This window comes from Enoplosus armatus, chromosome 14, assembly GCF_043641665.1.
Source record: "Enoplosus armatus isolate fEnoArm2 chromosome 14, fEnoArm2.hap1, whole genome shotgun sequence".
Taxonomy (NCBI): Eukaryota; Metazoa; Chordata; class Actinopteri; order Centrarchiformes; family Enoplosidae; genus Enoplosus; species Enoplosus armatus.
The window spans coordinates 5,656,059-5,670,102 of NC_092193.1; the positions used below are offsets into that span (position 1 = coordinate 5,656,059).

Sequence of the window (14,044 nt, forward strand, 5' to 3'; positions counted from 1 at the left end):
ACGGACGAGCCACGCATCCGCATCACCGAGGAGGGTGGCGCGGTGGCATCGCCTGCAGGAATCCAGTTGTAAAGTCCGCGCACGAGGCAAAAATGCGCTGAGGGGAAACTGTCTGGAGCTCGGTTGTTAACCAAAGATTACCTTACGGCACTGAGACATCTGAAGGAAGAAGAAAAAAAGCCCCGCTGCGGACAAGTTGTGATTTCAGAGGAAATCCGACTGGAGATGAATACCAACGATGCCAAGGAGTATCTCGCGCGGCGGGAGATACCTCAACTATTTGAGGTGAGAGATGGTGTGCGCTTTGCGGGGATGAGCTGAGCGTGAATGAGCTGCTACGTGCAGATTTGACAGTGTGATTTTTACACAGAGATCCATGCTGCATTGCAAAGACCTCTTTATGGTTTGTAATGCACCTTGTTGACGGAGCTGCGAATATGCGCGTCTCTCTGAAAGCTTCTTCTACTTCTTGATTGAAATAGTGGTTTAAATGAGAAGCGGAAATACTGATTAATCATTTTACACACTGCTTCCTAAAACTGTGTCTTTATAATAACAGCTATGTAATCATAATTTGACAAACAAACCGTCCTCCACTCCTCTGCATAATTCTTTTAATTGACGGGAGGCAGCCTATAGCTGTACTGTAAGATGTTCTCAGCTGGAGACTGAGTACTGAGCCACAGTGGGAAACTGAATATTAAATGTCCATAATACATTTTAGAAGGAGAATACAATTATTGCGTCAAAAAATATGATCATATGACACTTAACTCAAGGAATATTAGGGATATATTAGTGGCAGACACGGAAATAATATTGGAAGGTATCTAAAATGAAGTATTAATGAAGTCTTTACAGAAATATTAAAACATAAAAAGGTAAAGAATGCTTTAAAGTACAATAAACTCTCTGATTAAGAAGCGTAGACGCGACTTAGAGAAATAAACTAATGAAGTATCATTCCTTTTCCTGAGGGGATAGTAAATTGGCTCATCCACTTAATTAGACTCAATCCCAAGTGCAGTGCAGCTAATGTATGCAAGCAATCACCGCTTGTTTATTTACAGCCAGTTCAAATTACATTGAGCAATGAAGTGACACATCATCGCCGTAACTGCAGTGTAATTTAACTGCTCACATAAAAGTGTATTCATTATCAATCAGCTAAATAAGCACATCAAACAGTGTTCAGTTGTTCAGTTTTCATGCTGCTGGCGGTGGGAGTTGTTAGAGAGGAGGGTGGGGACGAAGTAGGAAGTCCCAGAGGAAGGTATTGTTTTAAAAACATTCAGGGTCGACGGGACAAATGTCACACAAACACACACTTGGCTTGTGTTTTTGGCGTGGACTTGGTTCTCATATTCATCACAGAGGTTGGCTCTCCTCCTCGACAATCACAAGCCATCGGGGTTCTGTGTTTATTTGCCATGCCGAGTCCAATTTCATGGGCTTCTGACAAAATGAGATGTTTTGTTCCCCTGGTGGAGCCAAGCCAAGGCAACCAGACCTGCACTTCAAAACTTCACCTCATTAAGGCTGGCTGTTCTCCGCCGCCACACTCTCACAGAACAACACACATCATAACAAAGATGTAGTGATGCCAGGGTGAACGACTCCTTCCTCCCTCTTATTCTGCCCCTGTACCTTATCACATTGACCTCCATTGTTTTCTCCAGAGCCTGCTGACAGGTTTGATGTACTACCGGCCCGACGACCCCATTGACTACTTGGAGGGCTGTCTGAAGAAAGTCAGGGAGCTCGGAGGACTGGACAAGGTGCGGTGGGATACCTTTGTGGGCCAGGAGAAGAAGTCCCTTCCCCCTCTCAACGGCGGCCAATCACGCAGGTCCCTCTTCAGAAATGGTGAGCAAAAACAATTAGCAAGTTAACGATTAGTCGATCGATCAGAACATTTTATGGTTCGTGCGAAAAACCTTTGCTGGTTCCAGCCTCTTAAATGTGAAGATTTCCTGGTTTTGTTTGTTTTATATGACACTAAATGTAAGTTCTTTAGGTTTAAAACTGTTGTTACGGACAAAACAAGAAATTTAAAGGCGTCACATCAGGCTCTAGAAACTTGTGATGGGCTTTAGAGAGAGATGCAGATTAATCGATAATGAAAATAATCGTTAGTTGCAGCCCCAGAACACATCTCATTCTACTCCTTGGGACCATTGTGTTTAACAAGGGGCGGAGAAAAAGCTGCCTGCCAGGAGCCAAAATATACTGTATATATTTTGGCACTTGACTTCTTTCTAAGGATGCTGGCAGCGTTACACCTTCCTCTCCTACACAACCACGACTGAACTGGCTCAGTGTTTGAACAGGAAAGGGTGTTGGCATTTGTACTGAACCCTCATGAGCGCTACTCTTTGAAATACTACTAGTAGACTGTTAGATCGCGATGAGATAGGAGGCTCTTCTCTCCAGCTACAGTGTGAAGCGCAGCTGTGTGCATCAATACTCTCAGATACTTCCAAAAAGTGCCAGAAGCGTTTGTTGAGGCACCAGAGCCCCCACAAACACACCACGTCCAAAATACCAGCCACAAAGTTTGGAAGCAACTACGGCTGCTTCCAAACCTGCAAAACCAACGTGTTCAAAAACAGAGTCCAGATAAAATATAGACAAATGTGTGCAGTTAATCATTCACATGAGACCAAAAGAGTCTCCATTCATCAGTTATCTCTTCCAGCTGTGGTCTCCAGCAGACCGACGCAGGAAGTACTGCGGATGCAAAACTTGCAGAGCAAAGTTGACTTCAACTAGGGCTATTTTATGCTAATGACATTTTCCATTTTATTAGGTCTGTTTTAAATTCAAGCATTCGCTTCTTTGTTCGATGATGCGTGTGAAGCAAGACGGCAATATACACAGGAATTACCATGAAAATAAACAGAGTTACGTGTGTGTGAGTAGAAATGTGTTTTGCATCTTAAAGCAGGAATATCACTCACACCACTCAATCATGCAGACATGAAGAGACCCTTTTAATAAAACAGACGTCTTCACAGTCTTGAGGGAAGTGTTGAGGGCGGACTGCTTTATCCCACTTCTCTTAATATATTGATAAAGATGCCTGATAGCTGAAGCTCAAATCTGCCATAATCTGTCGAAACGTATATACATATTATATTTTAAAGATGTGCTGAACTTAAGGCTTTGTAAGAAAAATGTTCTTCATCAATACTCCAGACAAAAGCAGACAATCGATACCTCATCGATACCTTTGTATGTGTATGTGTGTGTGTGTGTGTGTGTGTGTGTGTGTGACAGTGTTGCCCGACAGTCCCAATTTTCCCTACAGACGGTACGACCGCCTCCCTCCCATCAGCCAGTTTTCCATCGAGAGCGACTCGGACCTGTCGGAGACGGCGGAGCTCATAGAGGAGTACGAGGTGTTTGATCCATCCAGGCCGCGACCCAAAGTCATCCTCGTCATCGGTAAAGGACCAGCGCAACAGATAAAAACACAAACATTAAAGCTATGAATATGTGCGCCTTTACACAACACGAGAATGAGGAAACTGACGTTTTAGATTTGAAGCTAGATTCCAGCTGACTCATGTTTTCCATTAGATAAGACAAAGTAGAAAAGATCTCTTCATCTGTAAACAAAGCAAGACCCTGTAGCCAGTGTTTCTGTAATGCTTCTGATGAGAGCTTTATCCATTTATATACAAAGGTTTACAAAAATACAAAGCAGAAGTTTCTATTTGCCTCACTGACTGACCTAAAAATAAATGGCCTGGATGGGAATCTACGAGTGTGTGCGTGTGTGTACACAGTCGTGTGTTTTTCCTGGTATTTTGAACGTAGCCCCGCCTCTCTGTGTTGGTATCAGCGGGGGAGATCTTGTCACATGTCACTCACTGTGTTAGGCACTCACGCTCTCCTAATCTGATTTCCTTGATGGGCCTGCATTAACCTGTCAAATGCACTCATTAATCTTGTAAATGAAGCGTGGCAGCTGAGCAATAAGAGCAATGACACTGGGCGAACTGGTCCGAAAAAGGCTGCTATTTATAAACCATCTTTAAAATAGTTTATTTAAGGTTTCAGTGTCTCTTAAAACCTCTTGAAAACCTTCTGACAGCCTTCTGCTACAGCATGTTCGGCTTTTCAGAGTGTACCTGGGATATTGTCTATAGTGTGGATGATAGTTATTTGTCCTCGCAGCACAAAGCCAGTTCCTATCTCGTCTTTGTGAGCACATTGTGCCCTATTTTAAAGGGATGGCAGCAGCTGTCATCTCTTTGGACGATCGAGGGAAATGTTTCATCTGTCAGGTTAGCAGAGATAGAAAGAGACCGACAGACACGTGTGTTCAGGAGGAGGTTGGGAGGGGACTGAGTCGAGATGTCAGATAAAGTGCTCATTTGCTAAATTCATAAAAGGGTATCGCTCTGACCCTCTCACCGCTTCTCTCTACAGCAAAACTTTCACATTATCTTTTTTCCAATACCTTCCTAAGAATATTCTGTTAAATCTATGGACGTTTTTCGTGAGATGTAATTATCAGAATAAAAAACACAGGTACAATTAATGGTACGCTAAGCTAAGCTAACCTTCTCCTGACAGATATGAGTGGTATCGATCTGCTCATCTAACTCTCGGCCAGAGAGAGAGCCGAAATGTTAAACTGCTCCTTTAAAATATGAACACAATCTAGCACACTGACTTTTTCAAATTATTATCATTATAACGCTGTCATTTCCCTACTTCAGTTTGGTTCAAAGCTGAGATTTTGATTTTATTTTCATATATAAGGAAAATTAATGGGACACATTTTTTATGGCAGACATTTTGACTTGAGTGCAACTAATAAAGTTAACGATGGCTCAGTTCAGTTTAAGTGTCCCAGTAAGCATTGTGAGGTGTGTGCAATATCAGTACCCTCGAACTGGAACACCTAAATGTAATGAAGCCATCATTCATGATATTAAGGCTGAGTCCTTACAGCAGCAGTTAGCCTGGCTCTGTCCAAAAATGAACAAAAATTCTCATACCAGCACCCGTAAAGCTCACTTGTTGCCTTTGGACAAAGCCAGACTTGGTATTTCCCCCTTCCTTCAGTTTTTCTGCTAAGCTAAGCAAACCGCCTCGTGGCTGTAGCTTCATATTAAACATGTTTAAGACATGAGAGTGGTATTGATCTTCTCATCTAACTCTTGGCAACAAAGCGAGTGAGCGCACATTTCCCAAAATGTCAACTATTCCTTTGAAGTTGAGTCCATACAGCCTTATCAATCCTCAATTCCCATTAAATCATTTTAAGCTTGATTTGGATCGCATTTTGCAGATCTATCAGCTGACAGAAAGTAGATATCCAATAGAGTTTCAGCTGCCTTTTTTTGTGCACAAAGCAACCATGAATGATATCCTCAGCCTGTCTCTAAAGGCCTCAGTATGCTTCGAATGAACTAGGTTGTATGATGTGTCATCCCACCACAGCGAGGCAAAAGTCCCGCTGTCATAAAAAGTGGCGTGACAAGATGAATAATACAAATGTGGATAAAGGTGCACTTTTGGACAGTTTACTCAAAGACATTCATTGTGTTGCACTTGGTTGTGCACGTGAAAAGTGAGGGATGTAGTTGATGTGTGACGGACTTTCTGGTTTTTAGTTTAAACTTGCATTTCCAAGAGGGCAGACGAGGGTTGGGAGGTTTAAGGGGGTTAGATGATATGACAAGCAATTAGTTTGAAGCATACTAAGACCTTAATTCCAAATGTAAACCCTACATGTGATCCAAACCTATCCTATTCCTGATTATTAACCCAACTCTAAGATGAACCCAGACACTGAATACCTGTAGGGTACTTTTTACACAATTACGAGCATCTTTTTGAACTCAGTATAGCTTTCAGGACACATTACAGTAACTTCACGGCTGTCAAAATTGGATCCTTAATTAAATCCGACCAAATAATATAATTCGCAATCACTGATTTGTAATGTTTTTCTGCACTGGGGTGCACACTCTTCTCTTCATTCCTAAAAATAATCATTTCTGACAGTAACACCACGATAGAATATATTACCCACACAGCTTGTTCTCCGACTAATTTCACTTCACTCTGGCCTGGCTTTGAACCAGGAGCAATTTTGGAGCGGTTGACATTTTTATGGTAACAGTAGCCTTTCTGAAATGAAATGCAGCATTCAGGTTGTCAGATGGCTTTTACAGGCACTTATACATGCCTTTCAGCTCATATAGCATGTCTATCTTACGCCATTAGGACATTATTGTTCATGACAAGATCCTCTAAGGGCAATTTAATCCCAAAATATGAACTTTAAATGGTTTTAACCCTTGCACTTTTTACTTTTGGAGGAACTATGATCATTTCATGTGTTAACGTTAAAACAAGGGTAACATGACCTATAATCATAATGGTGTTTACCAAACTATCCAGCATCAAGCTAAGAGCTGTCTTCTCCTGTCGTCGCTCCTCTGCACATCATTTTTCCTGTTGAAATAAAGAGAGGATTTATTAGCAAATGTAGGAGGTTCACACATACCTGTTTCTCTCATCTGCCCCCCCCCCCCCCCCCCCAACATGCCCTTCTCCCCCGCATACACTTGCAAAACACTCAGAAGCAGCAAAACACAGTCACGCAGAAAGAAACACACACACACACACACAACTCTCACATAGTCTGGGTTTCTCCCACTAATGCACACATGCGCCTACGCTAACACACCCACACACATAATGTTTCACACTCACACAGACTCATTTCACACACACGACAAAATCTCTCCCAAAACATCAACAGCTCTCCCTCTGTCCCTAGGTGGCCCTGGCAGCGGCAAAGGAACACAGTGCCTGAAGATTGCAGAGCGCTACGGCTTCCAGTACGTGTCAGTGGGCGAGCTGCTGAGGAAGAAGATGATCCACAACGCCACCAGCAACAGAAAGTGGAGCCTGATCGCTAAAATCATCACCAATGGGGAGCTGGCACCACAGGTAGCAAACAGAGAAACAGAGAAGGAGAGGGGGGAAGTGTATGTATGTGTGTGTGTGTGTGTGTGTGTGTGTGTGTGTGTGTGTGTGTGTGTGTGTGAAACAGGGAGAATATGAGAGGAAGGATGAGCACCGAGTGTGTCCAGTCACTCGCAGGTCATTATCACAGCGTGCTTGTTACAAGGGACTAATTAGATGCATCCAAATCACACGCGTGCTGGAGAGAGAGCTGCTTATCCGTCTTATTAGCATCCTTCTTTGTAATGACTCTGCTTGGGAAGAAAATGGGCACAGGCCCCCTGTGGTTGCTCCATTCATTCAAACACTGTATAGAAAACGCATATGATGCCCTTACACTTCTAGTTAAGATTTCAACGTTGATTACAATTTATATTGTACACATTCAAGAACAGAGAGAGCGTTAAACCATAACTATAACTAACCAGTAAGGCAGTTTTTCATGTTTAAGCCCATTAAATACAAACCACATATTCTTTGCATTGCTGCTAATTATTTTCCAAAACAAAACGTAGGTTTTTTTATTTCTTTTAATCCAGACAGCCATTGGTTTTTTATTTATTTATTCATTTATTTTCTGGTCCAAGAAAGATTATCAACACATGGCGATGCAGGTGGATTTAAAACCCATAATCTGTGTTCACTTACTAGCTTTTTATAGAGCTTTCGACTGTATCCCAAGGCCTTCGTCAGTCATCATAAGTGGTTGTAAGAATGGTCTTCGGCATTGGTCATATTCGACCACCTGTTATCACGTGACCTAAGTATGGAAATATGACACCTTATCAAGTTTAGTTTGCTGAAGAAGGCTGTGGGACACAGACAAAAGCTCTGGAAAAGCTAGTAAATGAACCTTGAGTTTAGAGTATTTTACCACACATACAGTATGTATATTCCCAAGGTCAACAATGAATCTTCATGCCCAAGAAGCAAGGCGGCGTGTTGACCTGAGACCAAAGTTTTATAATATAAGAAATGACCAGGAAATACACGTATTCTTTTCACATCTGTGTTTTCTAAGTGTTTGTCCTTCAGATTAAATTTTATGATAATAACTAGATCATGAATGCAACCTTTTATTATCTAACTCTCAAATGTCAGATGCTGGAGGACCATTAAATTCACCAGTAACAATAGTTTTAGAAATGTTTACACACATTATATAACGAAGAATAAAGATGAAATGTGATGGATTTGATATGATGGATGGCATCACTAGAGCAACTTTCAACTCCCTAAAAGTTCATTTCTCCTGAAATAAACAGACGCCAGCGGCTGTCAGGAAGGCAATAACAGAGATAACAAACATTTTCTATTTTCAAAATTAAGTAACAAGTTGCCTCACAGGACAACATACAAAAAACACACACCAAAACAAAGAGAAAGAGGTCCATTATATATGAAGAACGGAAGTCACTGTGGTAGCGAGAGACATTTCAACAGGGAGGTTGTTCCAGAGTTTGGCGGCTCTGGCAGCAAATGCTTGTGGTTTTAAGTAAAGACCAGGAGAGTGCTCGCAGAGACTTGTTGCAGCATCTGAGTATATGGGCACAAAAGCTCACATGTGTACGCTGCAGCCTGCCCATGGAAGAGGGGAAGTCAATCTAAAACTTCTTCTTCTATAGGACAAATTAAACACAGTCCATATGAGGATAAAAGCATCTATCTTATATATGAAATGGGTTCCATACCATTTAAGTTTGTCTGGTTGTCTGGATACACTTTGATTAACATAATGATAATAACACCTGAGAGGGTGATCTTTATTATCAACGTGGCCACCACGATGCATTGGTGATGCAGCGAGGCTGTAACAAGGCTGACACCGAGCCCCCGCCTGCTTCGTGACTGGCAGTTTTTAGCTTGCGTCCCCTCATGAATTATCTTCAATAACTGGCAGCCTCATAATTTTTCATCCCTCCCTTGCATATCTGGCACGACATCGCATCTCCCTTCTGGACGTTCACCAGAAGTCAGTCCAGGAACCAGTGAGATAAACAACAAAGTAGGCCAAGTTGCAGACATATTAGATATGATTAAGTGACTTGCGGCTGTTGGGCATTTAATTTCCTGCCATGATTAGTTTAGCAAAGCAGATTTGTGTTTGGTTTCTTAATGATTTTGTATGTAACGATGAGAGGAAGAGGCAAAATACTCCTGAGTATATGAAAAGACTCAGTTACTTTAAACAGAAGCCCTGATGACAGCATTACTCGTGTATAATACTGTAATATTGTTTTATAATGTGTTGAGTGACATCAGCAGGTTGTTCTTAGCGGTGCCAAGTTACATAGATTTTACTCTCCTCCTTTATTCCATGTGATCCAAATAGCTTTATCAATTATCAGTTACTCATTTTGTTAGTTTGTCAGTCATGCAAGAAACCTGGGTGTTTAATTTGAGCGTTATATGTATTTGAGAGCAAATTAAAGGAATTGTTTGACATTTTGGGAAATACGCGTATTTGCTTTCTTGCTGAGGGTTAGATGAGAAAATTGATACTACGTTCATGTCTTTACTCTAAATATGAAGCTACACCTGGAAGACGGTTAGTTTAGCTTAGCATAAAGACCAGAAACAGGGTGAAACAGCCACACTGGCCTTAAGTCACTGAGCCCGTCAAAGAAATAGTCCGGCAAGACAAGATATAATGTGTTCATTAGTTTTAAATTACCTTTGCTTGCAAATAGGTTGCTTTTTGGCTTTTGAAAGAGCCAAGCTAGCTGTCCCCCCCTGTTTCCAGTCTTTATGCTAAGCTAAGCTAACTGGCTGCTGGCTGGAGCTTCACATTTTGCATACAGACACATGAGTGGTATCAATCTTCTCATCTAATCCTAGTTAAGAAACCAAATAAGCATATTTTTCTAAAATGTCAACCTATTCCTTTAAAGATGTATTTCTTTAATTCAAGACATTTCTCTCTGTAAACAGGCTGGAAAAAAAGTAATCCACCCATTCCCTCTTGTAGCATGGATTGCTGTAACCTTGCTCAGCTGTGAAGCACTTTCAATGCTGCATATGATTCAAAATGCAGCAAACACACAGTCTCACTTCACTGACTCTCAGCCAAACATCAAATCAACTTGAAGTTGTGGCTGTTTGTCTGTAACTCACTGCAAGGTCATGTGACTCACTACATTTCTGAACTTCTGTTCCCTCAGAAATCCCACGGGTCTCCTCACAAGAGGATGTCTGCCAGTCTGGTCTAGAATTAAAGACTGATAGCACTTTTGCTTTTATATCCTCAGACTGTGGAAATATTCAAGCGGCGCCTTTTAAAGAATCAGCTGAAGACTCACTGATATGTGGCCAATCAAAGTGTCAAAACACTGAGGTGTTAAGTTTTAGCACAATGTTTTGTTTACTCATTGTTTCTTGTTTTTAGGAAAAGCTCAATGTAACAAAAGCTGTGTACCAATTCCCTACTAGATACTTATAGTATATGTTGTGCTATAATGCTCTATATACTAATTGTCACAGTAGCAGTTGCAATATGAGGAAATTATTCAGTACGTGCAACGGTGGATCAATCAAACTGAGACTTTGGAAAAACACTGACAGTTAAACTTCAGAAAGAGAAAGCAAAATGTTTTTCCAAAGATTTATTGCGGATTGTTTTGTCTTCTTCTTTCTGGGGCCGTCTCACCATCATCATCAGCAATTACTAATATTTTTTGTAGCTGTTTGTAGCTCCTCTATTTCCTTTGTGCATTGCATTGCCATCAGCAGCACACCAAAAACTGAATTGGTCACTTTTCCAGTGTGACCAGACTTGGACTGAAAACCTTGACAGTTCATTCTTGACCTTAGAAACAGCAGTTGATAAAACAGCCTCAACTCAAGGTCCACTTCCTGTTGTTACAGAGCGTTTGACCTCTTTTTCAGCAGATGGAGTGGCTCAATTGTCATAGAAATGAAGACGTTCAAAGTTATTTCTTACTTTTTTTTTTTAGTTTTTTCTTGGGACGTCTCACACCAAGAGATGTTCAAGACCTGCTTAGAAGTGGTGTCTAGTATGTCATTGGGATGCAGCTCAAAACGTCTTGTGTTTCATGGGCTACGTAAAAAATTTGAGTTTTAAAAAAGTAATTTTTTGATAAACCTTGAGCAAGAGTTAGTTTGTCTACACAGGAGGCCTTTCAGATGTGTTTTCCAGTCGTCTGTCTCATACGCGTCTGATGAAACGGGCTTTTATTTGAATCAATACAGCCGTTGACACAGGTGTGTGTGTAGGGCGAGAGAAACTGGTAATGAAATTTTCTTCCGTTTTACACACACAACTACAACTACACATGGGGTCATGTGTGAATGGGAGCAGGAATCGATATTCAGGGAAATCTGTTCCCACCTGAAGACCTAGTAAAATTTCAGGGAAAATGCCGGTTCGGCTGTGTTGCGAATGAAAGCAGTAACATTGGAACAAGCACGTAAAGGTTTATGTCCATCTGATGAAAGACGCTTTCACGTGGGGCGAGCGAACCAATCACAAGACTCCACTGATGACGTATTTGAACCCGCGGCTTGTTCTTCTCCTTTCGTGGGTGATTTGGTGACATTGGCACCAGACAAAAAACACAGGTCCTCGGCCGCCATGTCACTGAAAATAATAAGAGACACGTCTTCCGCCGCGTGCACATACGCCCAGCCTTGTCCCATCTTCTCCTTCTGTTGAGTTTTATGTCTTACCACCATCTGCTGGACCATCTTTTGTCCTATCTATTCCGGCATTGTCATGGCATGTGTGAAAAGGAGCAAGACAGGTTATCTCAGTAATTTACTGTGTGAACGAGGCAACGAGATGATTGTTTGATGGCTGGTATTCCTGCGAGAGCTCAGACATCAAGCCATGCAGTGGATCAGAGGGCTTTTCTTAGAGTAGCTTTTCTCGTTTTATCTTGCACGCATATATTAATCTGTTCGATGGAATCTAGATTAGATTTAATCTCTGAACAGTCTGTCTGGCCACTGCTCTTCTTCTGTGGGTGGAGGGAAATTAAACGTCTGTGCTACTCAGCGTTGGGCACGGCCACGGACGTTATTTTTAGACTGGAGCATTGCTCACGTATCTCTGCCATATCATATGATGCATTCTGCCTAGAGAAATACATTTGAACATGTTGACCTCCTCCAGCCTCGAGGAAGTAAGTGATGCTAAAAGATGCTGACAGTCTCTGGCCTCGAGTGCAATCAAAACAGTTGTTCTGCTGCATTCAGATATATTAAAGTACAATTGGATAAACAATTCTCTGATGTGCTGTCATGGTTTCCATTCACCTTATTTATGAGTCTAAATCAGCTGCTCATTATTAATCTACAACCTTAATGAATCTAACAATACAACAGAACAGAAAAGCAACTATAAACTATAATAATGTGTAGCTGAAATGTGCTGTGACTCAGAGAACTGCACCCATTGTTTAGCATTTACAGCGTGACAAAGTGAAGTGTGACTTGTTGAGTTATTTGTATTGATCGTAAATCCAATGAACCTCCTGCCAGTTTGGTAATTATTTGTTATCAAGCAGTAGAAATGATTGCTCTTCTGACATTTACACACAAACTGAGGCACAGAGTGATGATGATTCTGAATCACGTGGATTTCACTGTTTTCCAGGAGACGACAATAACTGAGATCAAGCAGAAGATCATGAAGATCCCAGACGCTAACGGTATCGTCATAGACGGGTTCCCTCGAGACGTCGGACAGGCCTTGTCCTTTGAAGACCAGGTGAGTCTCTACCAGAAGATTCAAATTCATACTTTGTCCAGATGCTCGAGTCCATACTCAGGTGTCTCCCTTAGGCGTCTTTTCATGCATGAAAATCTTGTCTAATTGTGAATCAGTTGTGCGTCACATTGGTGAGTTCTGCAGATATGGAGTCTTTCAGTTGTTCACTAACATACGTAAATATTGCAGATTTTTTGTTTGAGTTTTGACAAAGTATTTTCTTCAGTCCAAATTAAAAGTAGACACTTTGTCTTGTCTGCAAACCAAAACATCCCTTTCTTCCCCACTATTATTGGTATTGTACGTGATAACAGCCGCCATGAATGTGTCATTTAGACATGTAATACGTTGTTCAACAGTGCATAGAGCAGACTGCGGACTATGTGGGACAACATGAGAGCTCGCTCGAAGCAAACCCCAAGACCACCGTTGTGGTGCTGGGTTCGAGACGGGTTTTCAGGACTTTAACCTGGTTAGACAACAACTTTCACACTTCACCACATGTGACAAACTCTCAAAGGAAACAGCCTCAGGTTAAGAAAACCTCTCCAGTTGTGTGAAGGTTGAAACCACCTTAAGTAGAGGCTAAGGAAAGACAGAGTGATGTGAAAAAAGTTTAACACTACAATATATGGGACATTAAATCATCTTCCTATTCACTGCACTATGGATGTTTCAACCTGTGACCAGCTGGAACACATGATGTGTTTCTTTTGCCATCCAAGTTTCAGAGTCACTGTGGTTATTTCGTGATGTAGATGCAGCAGAAGTTCTTATCTGTCTGTCTGTCCAACACACACAAAGAGCTATTCAAGAGGCCCCTGCTACAAACCAAATATGTAAATGAGTTGGTCTCACACCACACACTGGAGCTGTTATCTCTCAGGTTTTATCTCCAATAGCGTCAGATCGAAGGATGGCAGCGTCAGTTGCTCGGTGGTTTCAGTCACACCGCCGGGGTTTGATGTTTGATGTCTGCACAGCGTCTAGAGGTCACTGTCACGGCATTTAAACTCTTTGACAAGTTATAAATATTTCATTGGTTTTATAAGTTTATCTAAAACATTTTGCCCACAAATCTCCCCACTTAATCTAATTTATACTAATTATTATAATATTTCTGCATCTATTTTGCATCAGCGTCAGCTGAAATTTAGATTCTCTTCATGTTTTGTGTGACTGAAATTTGAGAGCCAGCACTGTTTGGAGACACACTGCTAACTTTCTGGTGCTCTACTGACTAGAGAACACCGCAGTCCTGTAGCCTTCAAACGCTGATACAAGATGTTTTTGTCCTTTTTCAACAAGCCCACATAACAGAGA

General features: G+C 41.5%; 1 protein-coding gene across 2 annotated transcripts in view; it reads left to right on the forward strand.

Annotated features, from left to right (window-relative positions):
• Positions 1–14,044, forward strand: part of ak5 (adenylate kinase 5) — a 71,162-nt gene continuing 57,118 nt past the window's right edge. For both annotated transcript variants that reach the window (XM_070919305.1, XM_070919304.1), the window contains exons 1-5: positions 1–285; positions 1,680–1,866; positions 3,280–3,447; positions 6,806–6,978; positions 12,608–12,721. In XM_070919305.1, coding sequence (XP_070775406.1) covers positions 226–285; positions 1,680–1,866; positions 3,280–3,447; positions 6,806–6,978; positions 12,608–12,721 — 702 coding nt within the window. In that variant the 5' untranslated portion in view covers positions 1–225. The remainder of the gene's footprint in view (positions 286–1,679; positions 1,867–3,279; positions 3,448–6,805; positions 6,979–12,607; positions 12,722–14,044) is intronic.